Genomic DNA, 12972 nt, shown 5'->3' with positions numbered 1-12972 from the left:
AGTATACGAAGTGCGACACCGTTATTATTCTGAGAGTGCTAATAATAGAGAACAAAAAACGAGTGTTATAGATCCTTAAATGAGTTCTTTTGTTATTTATCTCAAGAATATTGTATAAGTTAACCTTTCTGTAATGTTATCTCATTATAAAGTGTAAAATGGTTCAGTGCGCAAGACAGGATAAATTATTATTCTGAGTAAATATAATAATATGTTATTTTGTTTATGGCAATACTAAAATGCCAGCAATGTGGTCAACCTATAAATAAAAACGCACTTCCTTTTACTCGTGTTCTGTTGACAGCGAGAGGTTATAATTGCTATTTCATAGCATAAAAGTAAGTTTTTATACTTATTTTGCCCGTAAATAGTGTATATTTATTTACGGAACAGTGTAATAATTAATCCCTGTTGTTATTTTAGGCTATAACAATGGCTGAAGAAAATTGGAATGACGAAGCCGTGGAGGCTGGCAGCATGGCTGTCGACAACATGCCCCTGCCCCAGGCCGCTGACATCCCCGAAATCAAGCTGTTCGGCAGATGGAGTTGTTATGATGTCCAGGTTTCGGACATGTCCCTGCAGGACTACATCTCCGTGAAGGAGAAGTACGCTAAATACCTCCCCCACTCCGCCGGCAGGTACGCACACAAGCGCTTCCGTAAAGCGCAGTGCCCCATCGTCGAGCGTCTCACCAACTCCCTGATGATGCACGGACGCAACAACGGAAAGAAGTTGATGGCTGTTCGTATTGTGAAGCACGCTTTTGAGATCATCCATCTCCTAACTGGAGAGAACCCTCTCCAAGTGTTGGTCACAGCCATCATCAACTCTGGTCCCCGTGAAGACTCGACCAGAATCGGTCGCGCCGGTACCGTGCGTCGTCAGGCCGTGGACGTGTCTCCGCTGCGCCGAGTGAACCAGGCTATCTGGCTGCTGTGCACCGGAGCCCGTGAGGCTGCCTTCAGGAACATTAAGACCATTGCCGAGTGTGTTGCTGACGAACTTATCAACGCCGCCAAGGGCTCGTCAAACTCATACGCCATCAAGAAGAAGGATGAACTCGAGCGTGTTGCCAAGTCTAACCGTTAATTTATATTAATTTGGGCAGGGCTCAATAAACTAAGAAAAGCATTTATAGCATTTTATTTCTTCCAGTTATTACCAAATATTAATGAATAGGTAGTCAGTTTTAGTGTAGGTTCTCAATTAAACAGCCAAGCACTATTTATTCAGGTCAGTTTCATTATCTTACAAGTGGAAATCAGAACTTAATTTCTGGTTTATTGATCAATACTCTTGCAGAAGCCATAGACTAATATTGTGTGGCAGAAGCTGGGGAATACATAAGCCGTAAAAGTATAGAATAATATCTAGATAAAAACATGCTTTGATTTAAGTATAGTGCCACAAACTTATCTGTTCCGGTGAGAGTGAACTAAATTGGTCCATATAATCTATGTCAATATGAAATTCATTAGTACAGTAAGTAATGAGGTATGGACCAATTTAGTTCGCTCTCACCGGAACAGATAAGTTTGTGGCACTATACTAACAATAGTGCATAAGCATAATCAGAGACGAAATGTCAGAAGGAAACATGTAGATGCAGTCAAGCATTACTTTCGCACCATGGTAAATATACTTATTTTTACAGTACTTACCTAATTTACACTGAACTCCCAAAATATTCATAATAGGTATCATATTATAATTATATCCTTAAAAATATGTGGTCATATAAAAAATATAATGGTACACAAACAAATAAAAAAATAAATTATTGGATTATGTATTGCATAATAATTGTGTGAGTTGTAAATTATGATTGTAGGTACTTGAACATTAATTAATCCACATGACATAGTGTTAGACGTTCATGTAGCACCACACTGTCCTCGACCTTACAGTCAATAGGTCACTAGGACGAGACGTAAAATACCTATGAAAGAGATCACTTTTAGGGAAGCGACATCCCGTTTACAGCTGCAACTATCAATATACTACTATCCTACTTTTACCATAAAGGTTGTTTTTACCGCACGAGGCGAGGCGATGCGGAGTGGGTGCTGGGTGGCTCTAATGAGCTATGACCTTGACAAGAGAAATCCCATATCTATGTATAGTTTAGTCCAACTAACAGTGTCCATGTTTGATACAGGAATGATATCATTATCAGAGCTTCTCTGAAACTCATCAGGAGCAGACATAGGTGTTCAGACCTTGATTAAAGGCCGAGACGATCATAATCAGTTAATCAGAAAGCCTCGTTCCCACGCATTGATTCACCCTCCACGCATTGATCCTCCCTCCGTATTATGTACCTAGTATGTCGATCACTGAATAAATTCTATCCTGTTATACTAACTGCATATTCACGCCATCTAGTGTCGAGTAGCATTTAATGAATATACTCAGAATACTGATTAAAGAGCAGTCTGTGATGTTTTGACAGATGGATGACAGCATCGAACCGATGTGGCGTCTCATAAAGTCAAAATACTTGAAAATACCTACCATCCAAAAATATATAAATTTATAAATAAATAGAAATAGAAAGTTCTCTAGAAAATCATAAATTAGCTTTCATACGCAGATACAATGATACATAGTTTGTTTATAATAAACTCTGCCGGGTAAGTTCATTAGAATTCAAAATATGCTTTTCTTAATTTCGTAAAATAACATAAAATTTTATAATATATTCATGTAGGTTCACCTAGTAATTTACTGAGTAAATATATAAATATCTGACTGTAGCATTAAACCACAATATGTGAAAACAGTATTATATTTTTATAAATAAAATTCATTAACTTTTTCAGTGATGTGTTTTTGGAGAAACACTGGAGGAGTGTGATACCTAGATCTGTTTGTGATTATTATTTAGAAGCTCAACGAGCTTCTCCAAATGTAAGTATAAATCATTTATATCTGTGAACTGTATTTGTAACAAATTTTAATTTGAATGAATGAAAAGAATAAAGTTATTATTGAAAATAATTTATTTCAAGTCAATAGTTCATAAAATACAAATATGGTTCACTTAGTTCTGCAGATGTTGTTTTTTATAATTACTTATTGCTATTACAGGATGTTCCCCCGGTGTTGGCTGCTCCGCACCATTACCTCATCTCCATCCAGAGAGGCGGAGTGGCCCTCGTGGCCGTCTGCAAGCAGGAGGTGGCTCCGTTGTTTGTTATTGAGTTCCTCCACAGAGTTGTTGACACATTCCAGGTGAGAAAAACTACAAAAAAGAATGTTTTAATTGTTACAGTGTTATGTACTATTTAAATCTTTTTATGAGTCAGTTTTATGTTTGTCTTCTTAGTAGGTATATTTGTTACAAGGGGGTGTAGTATGGCGTCTAGTGGTAGTACCTTTCAGGTCCCGCCAGTCGGCCCTTCTTTCCAGTGGCTCCAAGCAGCTGTTGTGCACAGCGGCCACACCCCGGTAAACCACGTCGACTCGTGGGCTAAACCTGGTAGAGGGTGGTCGCTATAGACTAGACGCGGACATCTCCCGCGAAGTGCATGAAGACTGCTCGGCGAAGAAGGCAACCCACGCTGATAAGCAACGGATGTTGGCGGACATGGCGAGCAGCAAGGCATGGTGAAAGGCCTAGGCCAATGGTGGAGGTCTAAGAGACCATTGGGCAGACACTGCATCCAAGCTCTTCTCTGATCGTATCGGCTCTCCGTTCCATCGGATAAAGAAGAGTAAGGACAAGAGAGTGCACCTGTGCTCGCGCGTACATTTGGGCACTTTAATATTTCCTGCGCATCTGACTGCATACTGACAATGGACTCCGATAACTCAAGTCCTATGGCGATGGACGAAGCAGAGAGGTCTGGTGGTGATGCCCACTGGGCTTTGGTGGAGTCTGCACATAGGCGGCTCAAGGAGAGTGGTCGCTTCTGCACTGCAACGGGGTAACAGTGGGGATTCGGCAGCACCATGAGTGTCGAAGCAGCCCTATTTAGGGTGGCACTGCTTCCCCGCTCAGCCGGGAAAAGGGCTAGAAAAGGTGCCCCAAAAAAGGCTTACCCCAAAAACACTGGTGGTAGTAGCCACGGCTACCCCCGCATCATTCAACTCGTGGTCGAAAACACAATAAAGAAAAAGGAAAGAAAGTATCAACAATGACATTCGGTGCGTGGAATGTACGCACGTTGCTTGATCGTGCTGGCAACCAGTGCCCTGAGCGTAAAACCGCCATTGTAGCTCGAGAGCTTGGTCAGTATGATGTGGATATAGCTGCCATTAGCGAAACTCACCTGGCTGATGAAGGAGAGCTAGTGGAGCACGGCGGCGGTTATACCTTTTTTTGGAAAGGGACTGCTGCCGCAGAACCCCGGAGATCTGGAGTCGGATTCGCGGTTAAAAACCAAATAGCTAGGAAACTTGAAGAGTGTCCTGTTCACGTTTCGGACCGCGTTACTTCACTACGACTACACTTAGATAATGACAACTTTCTGAACGTGATCAGCGTATATGCGCCAACAATGAATAACGAGGAAGACATCAAGGACAAGTTCTACGAGGAACTCACGCAGACTCTTGTAAAGATTCGTCCCAGAGAGCAGATCTTGCTGCTGGGAGACTTTAATGTACGCGTTGGACGAGACCACGAAGCTTGGCCTAAGGTCCTTGGTAGGCATGGAATTGGAAACATGAACAGTAACGGACAACTACTGCTAAGCTTGTGTGCCCAATTTGATCTGGCCCTCACTAATACTATGTTCCGACTTCCAGCCAAGTACAAGACCACATGGATGCACCCGAGATCGAGGCACTGGCACCTTATTGATTAAGCCATAGTCAGACAACAGAATATCTCGCAAGTTCTCATTACGCGAGTTATGCGTGGTGCCAACTGCTGGACAGATCACAGGCTTGTCATCACAAAGCTCAGAATTCGTCTGCACCCTCCTCGAAGACCTCAGAGAACAAAATTCCAGCGGATGAACCTGGAGAAATTGGAAAGCCAAGAAACTCGAAAGGAACTGACGGAGCAGATGAATAACATGCTGCAGTCGTTTGAGGTTAGTGATGGTGACCTTATTGCTAAGTGGCAAACCCTCTCATCCGGCATGTTGGATACCGCATCTTCAACATTGGGTCTAAGAACTCGTAAGCATGAAGACTGGTTTGACGAGAATGATGGGATATTGGCTGAGGCGATACAGAAACACCGAATCCTCCGCCAGCAGCATAATGAGCGACCACAACCCGACACTGCAAAGTTGGTCAAGCAAAGTGGAGCTGAGCTGAGAAAGCTAACTCGAGAAGCAAAGGACTCATGGTGGCAAGAGAAAACCCGTCAAATACAGTGGCTAGCAGACACAAACCAGATGGGAGCTTTTTATGATGAGGTTCGCAAATTAGTTGGTACGTCCTATCGCAGTAGTGTTCCTCTTAAGTCGCATGATGGTACTGAATACTTTAATACCAAAGAAGACGTACTGCAACGTTGGGCCGAACACTTTAACAACTTGTTAAATGTAGATCGAGCAGTGGACCTGCAATTCATCGATTCGATTCCCAAGCTACCTACTATCACTGAGCTGGATAAACCACTGACACTAGATGAGGTTGTAGTAGCGATAAAAAGACAGCAAAATAAGAGGGCAGTGGGGATTGACAATATTCCGGGGGAGATACTCAAGTATGGAGGTGATAAGTTGCATGAAGTGGTCTGGAAGATGTTCTTGCAGATGTGGGATGATGAGCGAGTGCCTTCTGACTTTCGCGTTTCTCGCATCTGTTCTCTTTACAAGAACAAAGGAGATCGCTCCGACTGCAACTCCTACCGAGGCATATCGCTGTTGTCTACTCCCGGAAAGATATTTGCAAGAGTACTCTTAAACCGCCATAAAGCTATCGGAGAACATCTTACCAGAAACCCAATTTGGCTTTCGTCCAAACAGAGGAACATGTGAAGCTATCTTCTCCGTGCGTCAGCTACAAGAGAAGAGTAGAGAGCAAAACCGACCGCTATACCTTTGTTTCGTGGATCTTGAGAAGGCATTTGACAGTGTACCACGTGAAGCCTTGTGGTTGATGCTGGTGAAACTTGGATGCACGGAGAAGTTCGTGAGGATACTGCGGCTCCTGCACGACGGCATGGAATGCTGTGTTACTGCAAATGGGGAACAGTCAGAGTTTTTCTCTGTGATCTGCGGCGTAAAGCAAGGCTGCGTTCTTGCGCCAACTCTATTTGCCCTATATTTTGCAGTCGTAGTCCGTGAAGCTCAACAGAACTCTTCCGAAGGCGTTCGTATTCGGTTCCGCACAGATGGGAATGTCTTTAACTTAGCAAGACTCAGAGCACGGACCAAAGTATCGTACGATATCGTGTCGGAGATAATGTATGCAGACGATCTGTGCTTCGTGGCGGAATCCCCAGAAGGTCTGCAAGAGCTGATGAGCAGTCTGAATGAGTCATGCAGTAAGTTTGGCCTAAAGATCAGTGTGAAAAAAACGGAGGTCATGAGTTTGGACACACATGGTAATGACGACGTGCCACTTACTATAAAACTTGGTGAAGACACACTGAAGCAAGTGGATAAATTTAAGTACCTGGGTAGCACAATAACAACGAATTGTGACCTTGATGCCGACATCAACAACAGGATCGGAGCAGCGGCTGCAGCGTATCGCAAGCTACGGGTCAAGGTATTCCGGTCGCATGACTTAAAGTTGGCTACAAAAGTGTCGGTATACATGGCGATTGTTTTGCCCAGCCTCCTCTACGCCTCTGAGACTTGGTGCCCATACCGCAAGCATATACGCGTGCTGGATAGATTTCATCTTAAATGCCTTCGTGACATACTCAAAATCAGATGGTCTGATCGCGTAAGGAACACGGCTGTGTTACGACGAGCCAACGTTGGCGGAATAGAGGCATATCTGATGAGGCGGCAGCTGCGCTGGTGCGGGCATGTCTCCCGGATGTCCACAGAGAGAGTCACAAAACGCATCTTCTACGGCGAGCTACAGGAAGGCAAGCGGAATCAAGGCGGCCAGTTCCTGCGGCACAAAGATGTGTTAAAGCGTCACATGAAGAGGTGTGACATAGATCCGTCACACTGGGAGATGCAGGCTGAGAACCGATCAGAGTGGAGGCTCACCGTGCAGAAGAAGGTCTTTGAGTTCGAGGCAAAACGGAGAGAAGATCTCGACGCCAAGCGTGACGAGCTCAAGGCTAGACCACCGAGAGCCATATTGTATAATGTTGTCGGAGGAGTGCTGACTTGCCGTCAATGCGGTCGCACTTTCGTCAATAAGTTAGGCTATAACAGCCACCAGAGAGCACACGAGAGAAGCTCGCAGTCACACTGACCGAACACGGTCTGGAGAATATATATATTTGTTACAAACAATAGAGCTAGACTAGGATATGTCCACTGTGGTGAAAGTTGTTCAATACATTGATTACAGTTGTAGCATTTAGCCCATCATTAACATCACCAAAAAATTTAATATCTCCTGTTTAATTCAAATAGAAATATAGTTCATTAATCATTTTCCCTATGAAGAAATAAATTGTCTTATTTGCAACATTTCTGTTACAGGACTACTTCTCAGATTGCACTGAAACTATTATTAAAGAGAATTATGTAGTTGTCTATGAGGTAAGTAAGCAACAAGTTAAGTTATAGATTTTCTAATTAATTGAAGTTCGCAATCTTGCTAAACTTTATTGATAATAATGAACAAAGCTTTGTTTTAGCAGTGTCACAACCTCATTAAAATAAATATTATCTTTCCACCTAAAGATTAATTTTCATCTACTGCCCATAATGATCCTGGAAATAGACTTCTCCCATGTTTAATCTTCTCTTTTAAATTTTCAGCTCCTAGATGAAATGTTGGACAATGGATTCCCTCTTGCAACTGAAAGTAACATATTGAAAGAATTAATTAAACCACCAAACATACTTAGAACCATTGCCAATACAGTAACTGGGAAATCCAAGTAAGTTTTTAAAGTAAATTTTAGTTATTTTGTCTTTTGTCCAGGAGTCCCACTTTTTTTTAAACCTTTGGCTTTTGTGTGTGACTTTTGGGATAAATTGTACTAAGTACACAGTCATGCTGTTCTCAGATCTACCAAGGATTTTTTTACAAACACTGTGGCATTAATTGAAGTATAATGTATATTTATTCAAAGTTCACAATAGAATTTTCCACATTGACAAATGATATAAAGTTTGCTAATTTGCATTTCATCTTCAATTCCACATTCAAGAGCTTCTTACAATTATTTTACAACATTTCAATTCAACCTTATTTACACAATGTTATAACTTTACTAACCATTTCCCCAGTGTATCCTCCACCCTGCCGTCGGGGCAGCTGTCCAACGTGCCGTGGCGGCGCTCGGGGGTGAAGTACGCCAACAACGAGGCCTACTTCGACGTGGTGGAGGAGGTGGACGCCATCATCGACAAGAGTGGCGCCACCGTCTCCGCCGAGATACAGGGATATGTATGTTGTTTAGATTCTATTCTTCTTTTACTTCTTGTGTCTCCCTCCACTACTAGAGGTAGGCGGTCAGCTCTGCATACTCCTCTCTATACTTTGCCCAGCACAACAGCTGTTCTATGCTGGCCACTCCCATCTATTTTCTTATGTATGTATGTTATGTATTTAGATTATATTATAGCATGTCGTAAATATCTCTATGGATGAGATACTTCATCCATACTTCTACAGACTATGAATCCGAATTCATAAAATTTTGCTATGTAATATTAACATTATAATCAGCTAACAGAGTATAATGTAGAGGAATAAAGTATGTTAAACCAGGCCCACATACATAGGTAAGTATAGTTATGCCATATTTGTTTATACAACTGTTGGAATAATTTCAGATCGACTGCTGCATCAAATTGAGTGGAATGCCGGATCTGACACTAACATTTGTGAACCCAAGGCTATTCGACGACGTCTCATTCCATCCTTGTGTTAGATTCAAAAGATGGGAGGTGAGTTTTACTTTACCTAAAACATGTTTCAAAAGAATCAAAACCCTTGAATACACATACTTATTTAAGTATATATTTTAGACCCATTCAATATTCTAAACTGGAAATGGCGAATATCAGTGGATACCATTAGCATCTCTGTGGTGCCATTGCAGTTCAACAAACCCAAAATGTACAATCAAAAATCAACCTCACCATTATCATCAGACAATCTTATCCAACAAGTATTTTATACAACCCGTCTAATTTAAACCAACCCTCCCTTTTCCAGTCAGAGCGCATCCTCTCCTTCATCCCTCCAGACGGCAACTTCCGTCTCATGTCATACCACATCGGGTCCGCGAGCGTGGTGGCCATCCCGCTGTACGTGCGCCACAGCCTGGCGCTGCGCGGCGCGGGCGAGCAGGCGCGCCTCGACCTCACCGTCGGGCCCAAGCAGACCATGGGCCGGACGCTCGAGAGTGAGTACACTGTGGATACAACGCCATCTAGTGTAGAGATGATAGTTGCAACTGTTTAGAACGCTATCTAACCTAGAAACGACCGTTGCAACCGTTTACAACGCCATCTAGGACGAATGATGCCACAGCTAACAACGCCATCTTGGATGGTCGTCACCACTGTTTAAAGCGCCATAACGGAGCACGACTCTAATGCCATCTAGAAACGTAGTATTTCTACGGAGTATTCCATCGCTTCCTTCGAAAGAGACTACAACGCCATCTAGAACGGTTGTTGCCGATTTTAAACGGAGAACGACGCTAACGCCATCTAGGAACCGACGATTAAGATACTACGGAAGATGGTTAAGCTTCCGTTTACTGAGATGGTAATACTCATCTCTGAAGTCAGCTACTTCCGCCTCATGTCGTACCACATCGGGTCGGCTCGCGTGGTGGCCATCCCGCTGTACGTGCGCCACAGCCTGGCGCTGCGCGGCGCGGGCGAGCAGGCGCGCCTCGACCTCACCGTCGGGCCCAAGCAGACCATGGGCCGGACGCTCGAGAGTGAGTACACTGTAGCTACAACGCCATCTAGTGTAGAGAATAGTTACAACTGTTTACAACGCCATCTAATCTAAAGGCAACCATTGCACTCGTCTATAACGCCATCTATGGAGCGCTTCCTAGCAAAATCTTAAACGGCGCACGCCGCTAACGCCATCTAGGAACCGAAGATTTAAATTACTACGAAAGATGGTGTTATGCTTCCATTTATTGAGATAGTAGTATTCGTCCCTACGGTCGGCAACTTCCGTCTCATGTCGTACCACATCGGGTCGGCTCGCGTGGTGGCCATCCCGCTGTACGTGCGCCACAGCCTGGCGCTGCGCGGCGCGGGCGAGCAGGCGCGCCTCGACCTCACCGTCGGACCCAAGCAGACCATGGGCCGGACGCTCGAGAGTGAGTTCCATAGACGATAACTTCAACGCTATGTACTGCAAGTTAGTGTAGAATCGAAACTAATTTATTTTGGGCTGACATTCCTTCTCACGCCTATGGGAATGCTTCTTGGGTGGTTATATATATATATAACCACCCAAGAAGCATTCCCATAATATATATATATATATATTTTGTATGTAGGTATTAAGGAAAGTGGCCCCCTATTAATTTCTCCTCTTTCTTGCCAGGCTCATGTAGAGACAACCGTTGCAACTGTTTATGATGCCGCCTAATACGTTCGCTGCCACTGTTAACAACGCCATCTATCGAACTCGGGAGCGTCTCCCTATTTCAGGGATCCCATAGGAAGATGGGGCACGATACTAACGCCATCGATTCTATGTCTAGTATTACAATATTTATTAAAAAAGCATTTATTTTCAGACGTGTCCCTGGAGATCTGCATGCCGAAGTGCGTGCTGAACTGCTCTCTGACCGCCAACCAGGGCAAGTACTCGTACGACCCGGTCAGCAAGGTGCTGCTGTGGGACATCGGCAAGATCGAGCTGCCCAAACTACCGAATATTAGGGGATCCGTAAGTTACTTTAGTTGTAACTAGCTGTTGTCCTCGAGCTTCCTTTAAGTTTTCCCGTCAGAATTTTTCAGAACGAAATACCTATTATGTAGCGACTCGTAGTTTCAAACCACATTGTTTCCAAAACTATTGTATTGGTAGCTTTTGCGCGTGAGATTTACATGATTGAAGAAGCTTTTTCGATAAAAATAAAACATTTCGGGAATTACGGGATGAAAAGTCATGTATATGTCGCAGGCAACTGGTTTAATCTCCTGTTTGATTGAACCACTAGACCGTTCATTGGATGGCGCTATTCAGTTGTATGACTAAAGGACAACTCGTCAAGTCGTTGATTGTAACGTTCGACGTCCTGACTGAACGTCATTCAGCGAAGTCGTTGAATGGGATATAGTATAGCAACTTTGTAATGTCTGGTTAGGGTGAACATCACCAGACAAGAGTCAACATAAAGACTATGTTACTCTTATCTCACAAATTAACTAAACAATAACACTTGCTCAAATCAATCCTTGAACAATCTAAATAAATCGACGTCCTCATTCATGATAGACCATACAGTGACATTTGATTAAGATAGTTTGCATTAGATCTTGTAATTATTTATAGTTAGGAATAGAACTAACTTGCACTAAACTATTGTTACTGCACATTAACTAACGTGATGACATGTAAATATTTAAGACTAGATTTAACCTTGATTCAGTTAATTAGTTAACCTAGGTAGCTTTCGTTCTCTTGGGTGGCAGTATGTATGAGCCACTCATACATGAGATTATTTGATGACAGCGCGTACATGCGCGCCCTCAATTAAGGAAGTCGTGACATCTTTGTAAATACACGATTATTATATTTACGATTATTATAAGTTTAAGCTTTAGTACATTATAGACCTTTATACAGTGCCACAAACGTATCTGTTCCGGTGAGAGCTCACATAAATGTCTAATATTTCTTAATTCAATAAGATTTTAAGTTTGCTCGTATTGTTAATTCGCTCTTGCAGTGTTAATAAACCTATCTAATCTTTTACAATATACAATTCATTAGTAAGTAATGAGATATGGATCAATTTAGTTCGCTCTCACCGGAACAGATAAGTTTGTCGCACTATACGTATCGGTTATGTATTCATTCTGACACCCTGACATCCTGACATCTCTAATTGACAATTATTATTATACAGAGTGTGACATATTGCATACCGCTCTGTACAATAAACGTTCCTTCATATTGTTGTTCATAATTATCCAGTTTCGCCACTTTTTTTCTTTGAAACTATCCGCCCGCGGCGTAATAATAGGTAAATCCATGTTGGCACACTATTTTAACACAAATAACGCACTTTAAAGCTTAACACTTAACGCACTTCACATAACTTTTTAATTAAACCACGTTTATTGACGTTTATCCTTCACAGGTGTCAGTGGCGTCAGGGGCGGACACGTCAGGGGCCAACCCTAGCGTGAACGTTCACTTCACCATCCCACAGATGGCGGTGAGCGGGCTGCGCGTGAGTCGACTCGATATGTACGGAGCCAAGTACAAACCGTTCAAGGGAGTCAAGTATATTACTAAAGCTGGCAAGTTCCATGTCAGGATGTGACTGGTGAACTGAATGGTATAAGGATCTTGGAAGGGTGTAGATTGGCTGGATTGTTAAGGACGGTGGTTGAATGTCAAATGTGAAAGATTGGTTTAAGTTTGCGAGGGATTCCATTATAGTATCAGAAGAGGTAAGCCAAGATTAAAATATTTAGTACTTATATGGTAATATAAAGTTTATTAAGTAAATTAATATGTAAATACAACTTAAACATAAATATTAATAAAAGCATTTATATCCAAAGAATCTTTAAACTGACAACCTAGCATAAGTACAACAATATCTTATAAAGTTAACACAATCCTAGAATAGGAGTAGGACCTCGCGATGTGATCCCCGGTGACTCTGTTGTCAATAAAACCCACAATACGCGCTCCTAGACTTCTACC

The 12972-nt window shown here is 42.6% G+C and overlaps 2 protein-coding genes across 2 annotated transcripts; both read left to right on the top strand.

The window, feature by feature from the left end:
- Positions 1-278: 278 nt before the first annotated feature.
- Positions 279-1134, top strand: LOC105398377 (40S ribosomal protein S5). Its single transcript, NM_001309106.1, is given in 2 exon segments — positions 279-338; positions 424-1134. A coding segment is annotated over 1 exon segment (660 nt). The 5' UTR covers positions 279-338; positions 424-432; the 3' UTR covers positions 1093-1134.
- A 1342-nt stretch (positions 1135-2476) lies between these two features.
- Positions 2477-12743, top strand: LOC105398378 (AP-3 complex subunit mu-2). Its single transcript, XM_038108530.2, has 10 exons — positions 2477-2636; positions 2826-2913; positions 3094-3237; positions 7578-7637; positions 7860-7981; positions 8334-8493; positions 8883-8996; positions 9268-9457; positions 10826-10977; positions 12398-12743. The coding sequence occupies exons 1-10, from the start codon at positions 2602-2604 to the stop codon at positions 12581-12583; spliced, it is 1251 nt and encodes a 416-aa protein (XP_037964458.1). The 5' UTR covers positions 2477-2601; the 3' UTR covers positions 12584-12743.
- The last annotated feature ends 229 nt before the right edge of the window (positions 12744-12972 follow it).

Source organism: Plutella xylostella, chromosome 15, assembly GCF_932276165.1.
Source record: "Plutella xylostella chromosome 15, ilPluXylo3.1, whole genome shotgun sequence".
NCBI classification, from domain to species: Eukaryota; Metazoa; Arthropoda; class Insecta; order Lepidoptera; family Plutellidae; genus Plutella; species Plutella xylostella.
This window is presented reverse-complemented; position numbering and strand designations above follow the sequence as displayed.

Excerpts from the sequence above, each read along its gene's own strand:
- LOC105398378 (XM_038108530.2), top strand. The coding sequence starts at position 2,602 with ATGATACATAGTTTGTTTATAATAAACTCTGCCGG. Across the intron at positions 7,982-8,333 it reads ACAGTAACTGGGAAATCCAA|TGTATCCTCCACCCTGCCGT; the intron begins GTAAGTTTTTAA and ends CCATTTCCCCAG. Across the intron at positions 9,458-10,825 it reads CATGGGCCGGACGCTCGAGA|ACGTGTCCCTGGAGATCTGC; the intron begins GTGAGTACACTG and ends ATTTATTTTCAG.